At 52.1% G+C, this 15040-nt stretch overlaps 2 protein-coding genes across 2 annotated transcripts in view; both read left to right on the forward strand.

Moving 5' to 3' along the window:
- The window catches only part of INTS5 (integrator complex subunit 5), a 4689-nt gene extending 2959 nt beyond the window's left edge, over positions 1–1730 (forward strand). The window contains exon 3 of the mRNA XM_010854055.1: positions 5–1730. Within this exon, the coding sequence (XP_010852357.1) occupies positions 5–1567 (1563 nt within the window). The 3' untranslated portion in view covers positions 1568–1730. The remainder of the gene's footprint in view (positions 1–4) is intronic.
- A 208-nt stretch (positions 1731–1938) lies between these two features.
- GANAB (glucosidase, alpha; neutral AB) overlaps positions 1939–15040 on the forward strand; it is a 15562-nt gene continuing 2460 nt past the window's right edge. Inside the window, exons 1-21 of the mRNA XM_010854056.1 lie at positions 1939–2036; positions 5090–5194; positions 5340–5448; positions 5698–5825; positions 8369–8548; positions 9021–9086; positions 9915–9984; positions 10159–10246; positions 10333–10429; positions 10651–10831; positions 11386–11539; positions 11758–11993; positions 12076–12202; positions 12304–12383; positions 12603–12746; positions 12839–12935; positions 13217–13318; positions 13493–13736; positions 14583–14647; positions 14837–14913; positions 15020–15040. Coding sequence (XP_010852358.1) covers positions 1999–2036; positions 5090–5194; positions 5340–5448; positions 5698–5825; positions 8369–8548; positions 9021–9086; positions 9915–9984; positions 10159–10246; positions 10333–10429; positions 10651–10831; positions 11386–11539; positions 11758–11993; positions 12076–12202; positions 12304–12383; positions 12603–12746; positions 12839–12935; positions 13217–13318; positions 13493–13736; positions 14583–14647; positions 14837–14913; positions 15020–15040 — 2409 coding nt within the window. The 5' untranslated portion in view covers positions 1939–1998. The remainder of the gene's footprint in view (positions 2037–5089; positions 5195–5339; positions 5449–5697; positions 5826–8368; positions 8549–9020; positions 9087–9914; positions 9985–10158; positions 10247–10332; positions 10430–10650; positions 10832–11385; positions 11540–11757; positions 11994–12075; positions 12203–12303; positions 12384–12602; positions 12747–12838; positions 12936–13216; positions 13319–13492; positions 13737–14582; positions 14648–14836; positions 14914–15019) is intronic.

Genomic DNA, 15040 nt, shown 5'->3' on the forward strand with positions numbered 1-15040 from the left:
CTGGCAACACCAGCTCCTCGGCCTGCTCTCCGTCTATACCCGGCCTAGCTGTGGACCTGAGGCCTTGGGCCACCTCCTGAGCCGGGCCCGAAGCCCTGAAGAGTTGAGTCTGGCTACTCAGTTATATGCTGGGCTGGTGGTCAGTCTCTCTGGCCTCCTGCCCCTGGCCTTCCGAAGCTGCCTGGCTAGGGTACATGCAGGAACTTTGCAACCTCCCTTCACAGCCCGGTTCCTGCGAAACTTGGCGCTGCTTGTGGGGTGGGAGCAGCAAGGTGGTGAGGGTCCTGCGGCCCTAGGGGCCCGGTTCGGGGAGTCCGCCTCAGCTCATCTGTCTGACCTGGCTCCTCTCTTGCTCCATCCTGAGGAGGAAGTAGCCGAAGCCGCTGCCTCCCTCCTGGCCATTTGTCCCTTCCCCCCAGAAGCCCTGTCCCCTTCCCAACTCTTGGGACTGGTGAGAGCTGGAGTGCATCGCTTCTTTGCTTCTCTGAGGCTGCACGGCCCCCCAGGGGTGGCTTCCGCCTCCCAGCTTCTTTTGCGCCTCTCCCAGACCTGCCCGGCGGGGCTCAAAGCTGTGCTGCAGCTGCTAGTTGAGGGAGCCTTACATCGTGGCAACACAGAACTATTTGGAGGGGAAGTGGATGGGGACAATGAGACTCTCTCCATTGTGACAGCTCCTTTGGCGTCTGCCTCCCTGTTGGACACAAACCGGCGGCACACTGCAGCTGTACCAGGTCCTGGAGGGATTTGGTCTGTGTTCCACGCTGGAGTCATTGGTCGTGGCCTTAAACCACCCAAGTTTGTCCAGTCACGCAATCAGCAAGAAGTTATCTACAACACCCAGAGCCTCCTCAGCCTCCTGGTGCACTGCTGCAGTGCCCCTGGGGGTACTGAATGTGTAGCCTGCTGGGGGGCTTCCACCCTGAGCCCAGAGGCAGCCAAAGCAGTGGCAGTGACTTTGGTGGAGAGTGTGTGTCCTGATGCAGCCGGTGCAGAGCTAGCCTGGCCTCCTGAGGAGCATGCCCGGGCCACTGTGGAGCGGGATCTCCGCATTGGTAGGCGCTTCCGGGAACAGCCTCTGCTCTTTGAGTTGCTAAAGTTGGTAGCAGCTGCTCCCCCCGCCCTGTGCTACTGCTCTGTGCTGCTGCGGGGGCTGCTGGCTGCCCTCTTGGGCCACTGGGAAGCCTCTCGCCACCCTGACACAACCCATTCCCCCTGGCACCTGGAGGCATCCTGCACCTTGGTGGCTGTCATGGCTGAGGGAAGCCTCCTGCCACCAGCCCTGGGGAATATGCACGAGGTATTTAGTCAACTGGCACCTTTTGAAGTGCGTCTGCTGCTGCTCAGTGTCTGGGGCTTTCTCCGGGAGCATGGGCCCTTGCCCCAGAAGTTCATCTTCCAGTCGGAGCGTGGTCGCTTCATCCGGGACTTCTCTAGGGAGGGTGGGGGTGAAGGTGGACCCCATCTGGCTGTGCTGCACAGTGTCCTCCACCGCAACATTGACCGCCTGGGCCTCTTCTCTGGCCGTTTCCAGGCACCTTTACCGTCCACTCTCCGGCAGGGCACATAGCCTTTCCATGCTCCAGAAGCCGAGGGAGGTTGAGCCATGAGAGAGGGGGCCAAGGTGCTGCAGAAAGGTGGGAGGTTTCTCTTCTAAGACCTTGGCTTAAAAGAGCGCTGTCACTTTCTTCCTCCCCACCCTTTTTTCTAAATAAAATTTGCCAAGTTGAGAAAAACGGGGTTCAGTGCTTCTGTCTGATGTTTAGGACTAGCCAAGTCGGACAGCGCCTGGCTCAACAATCCCGCCCCCTCCCTCAAGCTCCGCCCTGGCACCGCCCCCATGAGCATTTAGCGTAACCCTCCTTCCGCCAATGGGACAAACGCCCGGCCTCTGTGCGGTCGGGCCAATCAGGAGGCCGGAAGGGGCGGGCGCTAAGATACGTGGCTCAACGCGCGCTGGGGGAGGGGAAGCTCCGGGTCAAGGAGCAAACCCGGCACAAGATGGCGGCGATAGCGGCAGTGGAGGCGCGTAGGAGGCGGTGAGGAGCTCGGATCCCGGGGGCGCGCACGGGACGCCCCCAAGCCCCTAAATCCCGTATCTTTCCTTTCTTTATGTTATCCTGAGACTCCGCCATCCCCGGCCTCGTGAGGACTCTTTGTTTCTCTGGAGCTGGCCTCAGGTTGCCCCAGCCTCCTCGCATTAGATCCGCGCGGCGTTGGGGGCCCCTTATTTCTGGGGCTCCGGACCGGTGGCTTTAGAAGGCCGCAGCCGTGCGTTTTTCTTGGTCTGGGCCGCTCTCAGCCGCCGCCCTCCCTGGCGGATTGCGGCGGTTAACGCTGCCACCTCTTTCCTGCAATGCGCGGGGCCGTCGGGGCGGGGGACGAGACGCGGCCAGGCCTCCGGGAATGCAGCCTGCTGCCCTGCGGCCCCCAGCCGGGCTGGAAGCACCGTAGCCGGCAGTCTTGCTTTCCACTGCCCTTGCCCTTCTCTCGAGAGGCCCGGACCCTGCCCTGCCCTGGTCTTCACGTGGACACCATACCTGGCTTGTTCGGTGTTCACGGTCGTTGGGCATGGCTGGGGCAGGATCTCGTAAGTTAACAGTCGACCTGGACGATGTTGCTGAAACACAACAATGATTTGGTCTGCGTTCTCTAGTTAATATTACGGAAAAAACGGCTTGAAACAGTCAATCAGTGCCACAAAGTATTTACCAGGATCTAACGGATGTATTAGGGTGGGGAGAGGCGTGTACTGTTGGCAGCAGTGGAAAAGCATGGATCGGAAATCCTATTCTGGAAACCTGTGATCTGAAACAATAAACGGGTGCACCTTTCCCTGCGACTCATTCCTAAACTTGACTTGTGACCACCTCTTGCTCAGAGGCGTTCGAGGCCTTCCGGAGTTCTTAGGGCCTTCCAACAGGTTACATCTGAAAAATCTTCAGAAATCCTATCCACATTGGCATCTCTCCAAACCCATTTTATAGATGTTGCAAATAAGACTCCAGAAAGTATTTAACTCATGTACTTCTGCTTGCTTCTGCCTTGGGCCGGTATAGACATGGGGTCAGTGGCTCAGAGTGTCCGCTGCAGTCGCTCCTGCTTGTGGTGTGGGGGTGAGGGGCCGCACATGCCTTGCTTTTGAGTTTTCTGGGAGCATTTCTTCTGCTTGTTTTGCTGCTCCTTGTTCCTGCTTGGCCTATTAAACCACAAAGCCTGGTGTTTCCCTCACCTTTCTGTCTGGCCTGGTATGCTTTGCCCTTTCTTCTGGAACTGGAGGGCTTACTCTGTTCCATAATCTCCTTCCTGGTGAATTTCTTTACCTTTAGCTTTCCAGCTGATACCGAGGCTAGTGGTGGATACCGTGTGTTTAGTAGGCCCTACTCTCTGGCTAGCAGGGTTTGAGTGGTGAGAAGTCTGTGTTTTGTTTTTCCCTCTCCTATATGGAGCACTTTCTCAAAGTGTGCTCCTAGATCAGTCACTGGGAAAAAATGCAGATTCCCTGGGACCTAGGAATTTTCATTTAACAGTCACTGCTCATAATTCTTAACAGACACTAAAGTTGGAGAATGCCTGTTTAGGATGTACTCAGAATGGAGAATATATCCTTAACAAACTGACTTGCTTAAATAAGCCTGTTAGTCCCTTGTCTGTCACTTGATGGCATGTTGGGGAAGTGGCGGGTTTGTAGTAACCTTAGGGGGACGGTCCTCAGTGAGGCAGGCCCTGCTGGTGGTTGGTGCACCGTGCTGTACATCGTGCAGTACCTGAGCCCCGGGGTCACACACAGTTCAATCCCGCTGGCGCCTCATACTGTTCAGTCTTGGATGAATTATTGAATCTTTTATGTCTCAATGTACCCATCTGAGATCAATTCCAATCCTACCTTCACGAAGAAAACAAAGGGAAAAGAGTTAGTGCGTAAAAAAGTTTGGTTCTGAACACTGGTTGCCCATTGGGACTGTTTTGTTATTGTTCAGTCCGTGTCGTGTCCAACTCTTTCGCGACCGCATGGACTGTAGCCTGCCAGGCTCCTCTCTATGAGATTTCCCAGGCAAGAATGCAGGAGTGGGTTGCCATTTCCTTCTCCAGGGGATCTTCCCCACCCAAGGATTGAACCCACATATCCTTCCTTGCAGGCAGATTCTTTACCACTGAGCTGCCCCGGAAACCTTAGAATTATTTAGGGGAGTTTAAAATCTGATGCCCAGGTCCCATTTCAGGCCAGTTAGATCAGAACTTTGGGGTGAGACCTGGGCATTGACACTACTGAAAACTACAGATAGAGTTAAAAACTATAATGCAGTTAGCCAGGCTCCTAGATGTAAATTAGGACTCCGTACAAGTTGAAAGTCGCTCAGTTGTATCCGACTCTGTGACCCCATGGACTATACAGTCCATGGAATTCTCCAGGCCAGGATACTGGAGTTGGTAGCCTTTCCCTTCTCCGGGGGTCTTACCAATCCATGGATTGAACCCAGGTCTCCTGCATTGCAGGCAGATTCTTTACCAGCTGAACTACAAGGGAAGCTCAGTACAGGTTAGCTCTTGTTATTCTTTTCAAGCTCAAGTGGTGATAGTGGTGACTTATGTCAAAGATACAGGAGTGGAGGTCTGAGGAGCACGATGATTAGAGCGTTAGGGATGTTAGGACCCCAGGAAGTGTGGCCAGCAGGCTAGCTGAGGGCACATCTTTAACTTTTTCACTGTCACTCCCCCTAGCGTCTTGCCCATGAAAGGCATGGCTTGACTTTGTTTCTCTGTTCTACACGGATGCTACTACCACCTCCCCTGGGATTGGCTGCTACTGTGCCTTTCCTCTGAGAGGCTGATGTAACCTGAGTCAATACCTGGCCTCTGAAGGCCAGGGATCCTTTGTCCACTTCCTCTGCCTTTTGAAGGGAAGGTGTGAGTGAGCCAACTCCTCAGGCCTTACACTTAACCCTGGGTCCAGTTTGCCTTCTTTTGCTGTTTAGTGGGAGTCTTACCTTGCTCCCCTTTTAGGGTTGTGGTGGGGAAAGGCCTTCACCTCTGAAGTGGGGCCCTTTCTGACCCTGCTCTGATTATTCCCTGGTCATCCTTTTCCTTCTAGGTCTTGGACCGCTTTGGTACTGGCCTGTTTAGGGGTCTGTCTGGGAATTACCTTTGCTGTGGATAGAAGCAACTTTAAGACCTGTGAAGAGAGTTCCTTCTGCAAGTATGATATTTCTGGGAGACTGGAATGGAAAGTAGGGTAATGTGGGAGGTGTCTGGCAGGTGAGGTAGCGTGGGTCACTGCAGCTGATAGAAGGACTTAGGGCCTTGGGGAAGCCCACCCCCTTCTCAATTGTTTCACTTGACAGGAGGCAGCGAAGCATACGGCCAGGCCATTCCCCCTACCGAGCCTTACTGGACTCTCTGCAGCTTGGTCCTGATGCGCTCACAGTCCATCTGATCAACGAAGTCACCAAGGTCAGGGGAGAAAAGGAAGAGTCAGATGGGGGTGGAGAAATAGCCGGGGGGAATTGGGGAAGGGGAAACCTATGGCCCACATCCCATGCCATCTAACTGTGGGACTTTTACTTTGTGAGGAATTCGGGTCTCAGATCCCTTAGGCAAAGGGCTAGAAGGAGGAGATCCCCTCAGGAGAGAAGTGGGTTCAGAGGGCATTCCTCGGTGTAGCTCTTTCCTTTCTCCACTCCCTGACCTCTGCCCCCACAGGTGGTGCTGGTGCTGGAGCTCCAGGGACTTCAGAAGAACATGACTCGCATCAGGATCGATGAACTCGAGCCCCGGAGGCCCCGATACCGTGTGCCGGATGTGCTGGTGGCCGATCCCCCCACAGCTGGGTAAATTTCCCCTGAGAAACATAGCCATCTCCATGGCCCTTTCGTCCTTCCTAAGGAACCTTCATTTGGCGGCTGACTTTCTCTTCCACGTTGGAATGATAAATGAGTAGCACCTTGCTGCCCTCAACCTCCCTTCATCTCTTCCTTTGTTTCAGTTGTTTTCTCTGTTGATTGACTGACTGAGCCAGGTGGCTTGTGGGATCTTAGTTCCCCGACCAGGGACTGAATCTGCACCCTCAGCAGTAAAAGCAGAGTCTTAACCACTGGCCACCAGGGAACTCCCTTGCTTGGTTTCTCTTTCACCTTTTATCTTTGTGCATTCAGCAGACAAATACAGCTTTCTCAGTATAAGAGGAAATCAGCAAGGCCATGGAACTTGCCTTCCAGGAATACAGCGTCTCTGGAGTTGGTTCCTCCCTTCCCTTCCTGTCCCATCCCACTGTCTTGTTTGTTTTCTTCTCTTTTCTTTTCTGTTGTCTTTTCTCTTTCTTTCTTTCCTCCCTCCCTTCCTCCCTCCTCTCTTTCTCCCCACTTACTCAGGATAGGATTATTCAAGTACTTGGGCCACGACACACTGTCATTATTCCATGCATGGCTCTCTGTTAAGTATTTAACGTAGAAAATAGCATGATAAACCCTTCACCCAACCCAAACACATACATCTTACTGCCCCGTACCCCTGACTCCTTCAGAGGTGATTGTTACTCGAAAGTTTATTACTCCCTTGGTTTTTGTTCTCACAGTTATGTTGTGTGTATATGTATATAAACATACGTGTACATATACGTACATACATACGTGCATGTGCCAAAGTGATAAATTCTGTGATTTTGTTTGTTTTTGAGCTTTTGTTTGTTTTGAGCTTTGTAGGGAAAGTATTTTAGTAAATGAGATCTTTTGGGATTTCTTTTTTTTCACTTACGTATTTAACTCTGTTGCATGTAGCTTTAGAAATTCATTTTTACTGCTGTATAATACTATGTTATATGAATATTTCCCAACTTCACTTCTCCATTTCTGTGTTGATGGGCATTTGGGTTCTTTCCAGTGTTTTACTCTTCACAGTGTTGGCTCGAACGTTCTTGTCCATGTCTCCTGTCTGCCTGTGCAGGAGTTTCTCTGTGATGTAGAGCTAAGAGAAGAACTACAGAGTATAGAACATGGAAATAATCAACTTTCCAAGATAAAGCCAAAGTGGCTTGCCAGTTTACACTTCCACCAGCAATATATGAGACTTACTGAACTGCATCTTCTCCAACCCTTGGTACTGTTGGACTTAACTTTTGTCAGTGAAGGGCTGTAGGATGATACCACGTGATGGTCTTGGCTTGCTTGTCTTTCCAGTTTATGAACGATACATTGAGCATGTCCTCATCTTTCTATGTTTATCTGTCATTCTGGTTTACTCTTCTGTGAATCGGAAGTTTACGGCTCTGCTCATTTTCCTTTGATGTTGTCTTCGCTGATTTGTAGAAATTTGTTAGTCTTGATACCAGTTCTTTATTATGTACATGTTTTACAGCTGTATTTTCCTGGGTTATAGTTTATCTTTTCACTTTTGTAAAATTATAGAATAATTTTAGATTTATAGGAAAGTTTCAAGAATATTATGAGACTTCTTCTATACCTTGAATTCCTATTTTCCCCTGTTATTTAACATCATTGTTGTATATTTGTCATGCCTAATGAATAGATCATTATTGTTAAGTAAAGTTCTTAAAAAAATTCTTTTTAAATTTTGTTTTCATTTTTTTTAGTTGAAGTGTAGTTGATGTACAGTATTATGTAAGTTACAGGTGTATAATATAGTGATTCACAGTTTTTAAAGGTGTTACTCCATTTATAGTCACTATAAAATATCGATTATATTCTCTGAGTTGTACAATATACCCTTGTAGCTTAAAGTCCATATTTTATTGTTTCCTTAGTTTTTAGTCTTTTTTCTGCCTGACAGTCCCATTTAGGATTCTGTTTTATATTTAGTCGTCAAGTCTGCTTAGACTCCTCTAGATTGGGACAGTTTCTTAGACTTTTTTCTTGTTTTTGACTACCCTTAAGGTATCTATCAATAAACCAAAATTCTGAAGTTTATATTGTCAGGTATATTAGCCTGGTGTTCACAGTTTCTAAGTTGTGTTTAAATAATCTGAACCTCAGGGTCAAAAAAACGTTTCTTTATAGTTTCTTCCAAAGGTTTTACTTGAAAATTTTAAGTCATAATCTGTCTGGAGTTGTTGTATCTGAAATGAGATAGGATTGTGATACCATTTGTTTCCTCTACAGAAAATGTGTTTTTCTTATCATTGTTAACGTTTTTCCTCCTGACCTCACTGAACTGCCACGATGTCTATTACATTTCAAAGTTCTGAGTATGCCTGGGTCTGTTTCCAGGCTCTTTATTTGGTTCCTTTGGTCAAACTTGTCTGTCCCTGTACTGTTAACCACACTTCCTGTATAGCTCTTAGCACTTGCCCTTCTTCTAAGTGTCATGGCTACTCTTGGCCCTCTGCATGTCCTTAGATCCTTTTTGATCTCTTTCCTAGGCTGTCTGTCTCTGGCCGGGATGACAACAGTGTGGAGCTCACCGTCGCCGAGGGACCCTATAAAATCATCTTGACGGCACGGCCATTCCGCCTTGACCTGCTGGAGGACCGCAGCCTTCTGCTCAGTGTCAATGCCCGAGGACTCTTAAATTTAGAGCACCAGAGGACCCCCAGGGTCTCGTGAGTACAGGGGTCAAGCATTGAAGGAGACCTAGTGTGAAAGAACCTAGAGGTGTTGAGGGGTCTGGCACTGGGGCCCTGGGAGGAGATGAGGTGGCGGTGCAGCCAGGTGGGGGCTGGGGCTGGGAGAAACTGACCAGCAGGGAGGGTAGGAAGCAGACCTGGCTCGATGTTTTCTCCATGTCCTGTACAGACCAGGAGGCAGTCTCATTGTCCGTTGTCTGTACCCTGGGCACCTCCTCGGGGAGGCCTGCCTAGATCTGCCTTTCCCTCTTCCCCCTCTCACACCATCACACTTCCCAGATTTATTTTCTTTCTTTTTTTTGGTTTTTGGTTTTTGGTTTTTGTTTTTTATTTCTTCCCCTGCCCCATCTCTGGAAGTTTGTCGACTGAAACTCACTTTTATGTTTCTGTTTTTGTGTTGGTTTTGTGCCTCCTTTTCCCCTTCCCTACCCATCTCCTCCTGCCCCAGTTTCTCGGATAAAGTTAGTCTCACGCTCGGTAGCATTTGGGATAGGATCAAGAACGTTTTCTCTAGGTAAATCCATGACCACTGGTACTGTATCTGTTCTTCTGCCCTTACCCGCCCTTCACTCTGGCCCCCAAGGAAGGTGCCCCGGACCTTTTCCATGCCCTTCCCTTCATTCACCCATTTACCCCAGCTATATGGTCTCTGGTTCCTGTCCTCCATTCCCCTAGCTGGGAGCCCCCTGGGAGAAGGAAGATAAAATGTTGAACGAACTTGAGGAGTGTAGGGAGCTCCTTGCTTTGCCAGAGGGTGGAGAGATGCTGCCTGTTTCTGGGGTTCCTGGCTCTCAGCTGGCATGCACTGAGGCCCTGGGCAGACCTGCTTGCCAGCTGCCCTTGAAAGCATTCTTTGGCAGAATCTCTTGTTTTAAGTTCCTGTGTATAAGCCTGACCGTGTGTAGAGGTTTGACCATGGTTGTGACTCACTTGCCTTTGCAAAACCGTGTGTCAGCCCAAGAGGCTGAGGCCCAGTGAGGGAAGGTGGGGCCAGAGTCTCTTGGTAGAGGCAGCAGGGCCAGGACTGGCATTCCGAACCCACGCCCTTGAACCTGCCTGCCTGTCTCTTCTGGAACGCTGGCAGAGGCTGGTGGCTGGGCCTGTGTTTGGAAGGCACCTCCAGGTGGCATTTCCTTCTCATTTCCCTTTCTCATGTCTCTCCCCATCCTCTGCATACTTACCTGCTCACTGGGGGTCCCTCTCCAAGCTTTGACATTCAGTCCATTCCTCCAATGTCTTCGTTCCTTTGGACCCTTGGCTCTCTATTCCCTCACCCCTCCTTCCACTAGCCCCTCGTCCCCGCCCCCTCTGGATTGGAGCAGACAGCTCTCCTACCTTCCAGGCAAGGATCAAAAGAACCAGCTGAGGGCGATGGGGCCCAGCCTGAGGAAACACCTGGGGATGACGACAAGGCAAGTCGGTGATGGTGGGTAGTTGGAGCACGGGGCTGGCTGGAAGGTCGGAGGGGAAAGGCCCACAAGAAATTTGAGCTTAGTCTTGCCATTAGGGATGGGATTTAGAAAACAGGCAAGGAAAGAGAGAGAACTGGTGTGTGATTGGGCAGTGGTCCACTTTCCTCCTTCCAGCCAGATGAGACCCAGGGGAAGCCAGAGCATGATGAGCCGGGAGCCTGGGAAGAGACGTTCAAAACTCACTCTGACAGCAAGCCTTACGGTAGGGGCTGGGAGAGCTTTGGGCAGGGGTGCAGGGAGTCCTTGTCAGGCAGCAGCTCCGGAGCTTATCTTTTGCTTCTCTTCCAGGCCCCATGTCTGTGAGTTTGGACTTCTCTCTGCCAGGCATGGAGCATGTGTATGGGATCCCCGAGCACGCAGACAACCTCAGGCTGAAAGTCACTGAGTGAGTCCCACAGTGACATCAAGGTCGGGGGAGGTAACGGGTCAGAAGTCAGGGCTGTGGGGAATGTGCATACAGATTGGATACTCCGGATGAGCCTGGATCACTCCCCATGCCCAGGGCGCCTTTGGTGGTCAGATTTTCTGCTTGGAGAAAGGGCAGAGGGGCCAGTGTTTATCCTGTGTGTACCACGGTCAAGGGCTGGTCTGTCTGTCTGCCTGTAGGGGTGGGGAGCCGTATCGTCTCTATAATTTGGACGTGTTCCAGTATGAGCTGTACAACCGCATGGCCCTGTACGGGTCTGTGCCCGTGCTCCTGGCACACAGCCCCCTTCGGGACCTAGGCATCTTCTGGCTCAACGCTGCAGAGACCTGGGTTGACATATCCTCCAACACTGCTGGGAAGGTGAGAGCACAGGCGTGGGGAGGGATCAGTGGGCCTTGAGCCAGATGTACGTGCTGGGCCATTTGCTTTGAAGAGGCTGGTAGGGTGGCCTGTCTGGTTACCTGTTGGGGATTGGGTGAGAGACAGGCCTTGGCCTCGTGAGCAGCCTATGAGTTCCCCAGTCACTCCCCGAAGACACAACCCATGGGGAAGGTGTTTCTCTTCCTTCATTTATCATCAATACGTTTTTATTGAGTTTGCAATAAGAGCTAGATCCCTTTATCCATATGGGGAATATACTGTATGTTGAGTTAGGAAAGGAAGAGGACAGAGGTTAAATAGGTAATAGGTCTAGATGAGCTCAGTGGTGGTAAGCGCTGCGAAAGAAATACAGCGGCTGTGGGGGGAGGATGGGTAGGGCTGCTTGTGAAGGGGCTGAGAGAAGCCTCACTGAGGAGGTGACGTTTAACCCCAGCCCGAAGTGGCTCAAGGAGCCTGCTGTGAGAGCACTCAGGAGAACACTGGCTTGGGAAGCAGGAGGGTGGGGTCAGACCTCTCTCTGGTCCTCCCTGCAGACCCTGTTTGGGAAGATGCTGGACTACCTGCAGGGCTCTGGGGAGACTCCACAGACGGATGTTCGCTGGATGTCTGAGAGCGGCATCATCGATGTCTTCCTGATGCTCGGGCCCTCTGTCTTCGATGTCTTCCGGCAGTACGCTAGTCTCACAGGTGTGTGGCGCCCCTACTCCATGGGCCTGCAGCCTGCTTTCCTGATCCTTGTCTCCCTGAGTGGGAGTGGGTGACTGTGCATTTTCAGCAGTCCTGTGCCTCGGCCTGTTCTCTGGCCCAGTCCCGGTGTACCTCCCTGAATTTCCGGGCATCTCCATTGGCTCCAGGTTGAGCCTGACCCCGCTGTGACCCCGTCCCCCCCCACCCCGAACCTGCAGGGACCCAGGCATTGCCCCCGCTCTTCTCCCTCGGCTACCACCAGAGCCGCTGGAACTATCGGGATGAGGCTGACGTTCTGGAAGTGGATCAGGGCTTTGATGACCACAACCTGCCTTGCGATGTCATCTGGCTGGACATTGAGCATGCCGATGGCAAGCGGTATTTCACCTGGGACCCCAGCCGTTTCCCACAGCCCCGCAACATGCTTGAGCATTTGGCCTCCAAGAGGCGGAAGGTAAGAGGGCTGCAGCTGTGGTTGGTTTTCTCAGGCATGATTTCCCTGGAGAGCTCTGACCACCCGTGGTCCTTGCCCACAGCTGGTAGCCATTGTGGACCCCCACATCAAGGTGGACTCTGGCTACCGTGTACACGAAGAGTTGCAGAACCTGGGTCTGTATGTTAAAACCCGGGATGGCTCTGACTACGAAGGCTGGTGCTGGCCAGGTAGGTGGGTCCAGAAATGAGGGGGAATGATTAGGAGACCAGGGAGCTTGCGTGGAGGCCGGTTTGCCCTTCGTGGGTTTAAAGCCATCCTTGACTTTTAGGCGCAGCTGGTTACCCTGATTTCACCAATCCCAAGATGAGGGCCTGGTGGGCTAACATGTTTCACTTTGACAATTACGAGGTACGGCAGCCTGTCTTTCCCACACTACCTCTTGGAGTCAGTCTCTGCCTGCCAACCCTGCTGTGGTTGGTTGCTTGTAAGATATCAGGGCCCTTGATGATCCTGGGAGGACCCTGAGAGGTGCATCTGTCTGGACTCCCAGGAGCTCTCTGCTCTCACACTGTTTGTCTTCTTCCTCCCCTCTGTCCTCTGTTCCCATTTTCCGCCTTGTGTTCTCAGGGCTCGGCTCCTAACCTCTATGTCTGGAATGACATGAACGAACCATCTGTGTTCAATGGTCCTGAGGTCACCATGCTCAAGGATGCCCAGCACTATGGGGGCTGGGAGCACCGAGACGTGCATAACATCTATGGCCTCTACGTGGTAAGGGACTGAGGCGAGACCGAGGCCCGAGAACTGGTGCTGACGGCAGCTGGTTTTGCCCCTTACCACCGCTCTTTCCTGTTCCCATGCAGCACATGGCGACCGCGGATGGCCTGGTCCTGCGCTCCGGGGGCATCGAACGCCCCTTTGTCCTGAGCAGGGCTTTCTTCGCTGGCTCCCAGCGCTTCGGTAAGATTTGGAGGAGAGATTTGGTGGAGGGACCTGGGTCTGGTTCTAGGGGAGGTCTGTCCATGCAGCCATCCTTTGAGTGGTGCGCTTCCTTCCAGCTGTGCATTTAAAGGGAGGCAGGGCATGGGGTGGCCAGTCCCTGTTTGAGTGCTCTGGTGAACTCCGCCACTTTCAGCAGGACCCTGGGGGCCCCAGAGCAGGTGTGACAGGTCAGAGAGGTCAGCTGTCTTAAGGCCGAGCCCTTCACTGTACGTAAACTCCCTCCCTCTTCTCTTCCTCAGGAGCCGTGTGGACAGGGGACAATGCTGCTGAATGGGACCACATGAAAATCTCGATTCCTATGTGTCTCAGCTTAGGGCTGGTGGGACTTTCCTTCTGTGGAGGTGAGAGGAGGAGGAGTAATTTGGGGCCTTGGTTTGGCGGGAGAGGGACAGGGTAGAGGGCACAGATGGACCCTAGGCTTGAGCAGAGAACCGATAGTCCAGGCTGGGGCCTTGGGGGGCTCCTTAGCCCTCCTTCACCCTCTTCTCAACTTGCTTTCTCTCTCCCCTCTCCAGCGGACGTGGGCGGCTTCTTCAAAAATCCAGAGCCAGAGCTGCTTGTGCGCTGGTACCAGATGGGTGCCTATCAGCCATTCTTCCGGGCTCATGCCCACCTGGACACTGGTCGGCGGGAACCGTGGCTGTTACCGTCTCAGTACCATGAGATAATTCGAGATGCCCTGGGCCAGCGATACTCCTTACTTCCTTTCTGGTACACCCTCTTCTATCAGTCCCATCGCGAGGGGATCCCAGTCATGAGGTAAGGCATTCGCTTGGGTCTGTGGAGAGTGGACTGAGGTTGCTCGGAGACAGTGGGGACAGGGTTCCATCTCTGGGCTCTTTTCTTCATTTGCCAGGGCCTTGTAAAGGAGGGAAATCTGATTGCAAGGGGAAGAGTGAGAGGAGACCAGTGGGGATGAATAGCAGTAAACATCCCTGAGTGCTTATTGACATGCCAGGGATCATCCATCATGACCTGCAGAGCCTGAAACAAGTTAGACAAGTGTCCTACCCTTGTGAGGAAGACAGAGAGACGTGTAGACAAATATATAAATTTGAAAATCGCCAACACTGACAAGCTGTTTGTAAAAAGTAGAACACGGTAATGGAATTAAGTTCCACAAACAGGCCACGTAAAGATGAGGCCTGTCTGATGAGTAAGACAGCCACTTGTGGTCCGAGAATGTTCCAAGCAGGAGAGATTGCAAGTGCATACATATGAAATGGAAACCAGTTTGGTGTGTTCCAGCAGTGGGAAAAAAAAACAGCGTGTCTCAAGGGTAACAAACCAGAGGGAGAGGTAGGTGAGGTGGAGTGGAAAATACGACCTGATCCTGGAGGGCCTTGTAGGCCAGGATAATAAAGTGGCCACTGGAAGGTCGCTCTGCAGAACATTTTCCAGAAGGAGCTGGGGAGGAGGCAGCAGGGAGGTGGGTTGGGAAACCAGATGTCAGGTCCAAGGTTAGGTTGCATAGCTGAAGCCTTACTGGTTGCCAGATCCGGGTCTTAACGCCTGTGCTCTTCTTATTGCCAGTTCCTGGGGTAGCATCTTTGACTTCCACCAAAACAGCAGGTGTCTTCCTTTCTTGTCTTGCTTCCTTCCTAGGCCCCTGTGGGTGCATTATCCTAAGGATGTGACCACTTTCAGTATAGATGATCAGTTCCTGCTTGGTGAGAAACGAGGACAGTTAGTGGTGGGTTGGGGTAGGGCTGAGAAGAAGCAAGCACTGTGGGGGATATGTCTGTGGATGTGCAGGAAGGGAGGAGGGTCAGAGGCTGCTGCTGCAAAGGGGCAGGTGCTTTAGGGTTCCCTCTTTGGGAACCGATCCCCCAATTCAGAGTGGATTCTGCTGTGTTTAGGGGATGCATTGCTGGTTCACCCTGTATCAGACTCCGAGGCTCGTGGTGTGCAGGTCTATCTGCCTGGCCAAGGGGAGGTGAGTTAAGGAAGGGCATGGTAGGGAAAGAAGGTGGAGGTCAGAGAGTGAAGAGAGTGGGGTCCTCTGTGCAGCGAGTGACCGAGGCTGTCTTCTGCACCCACAGGTGTGGTATGACGTTCAGAGC

The sequence above is a fragment of the Bison bison genome, unplaced genomic scaffold, assembly GCF_000754665.1.
Source record: "Bison bison bison isolate TAMUID 2011002044 unplaced genomic scaffold, Bison_UMD1.0 scf7180017864334, whole genome shotgun sequence".
NCBI classification, from domain to species: domain Eukaryota; kingdom Metazoa; phylum Chordata; class Mammalia; order Artiodactyla; family Bovidae; genus Bison; species Bison bison.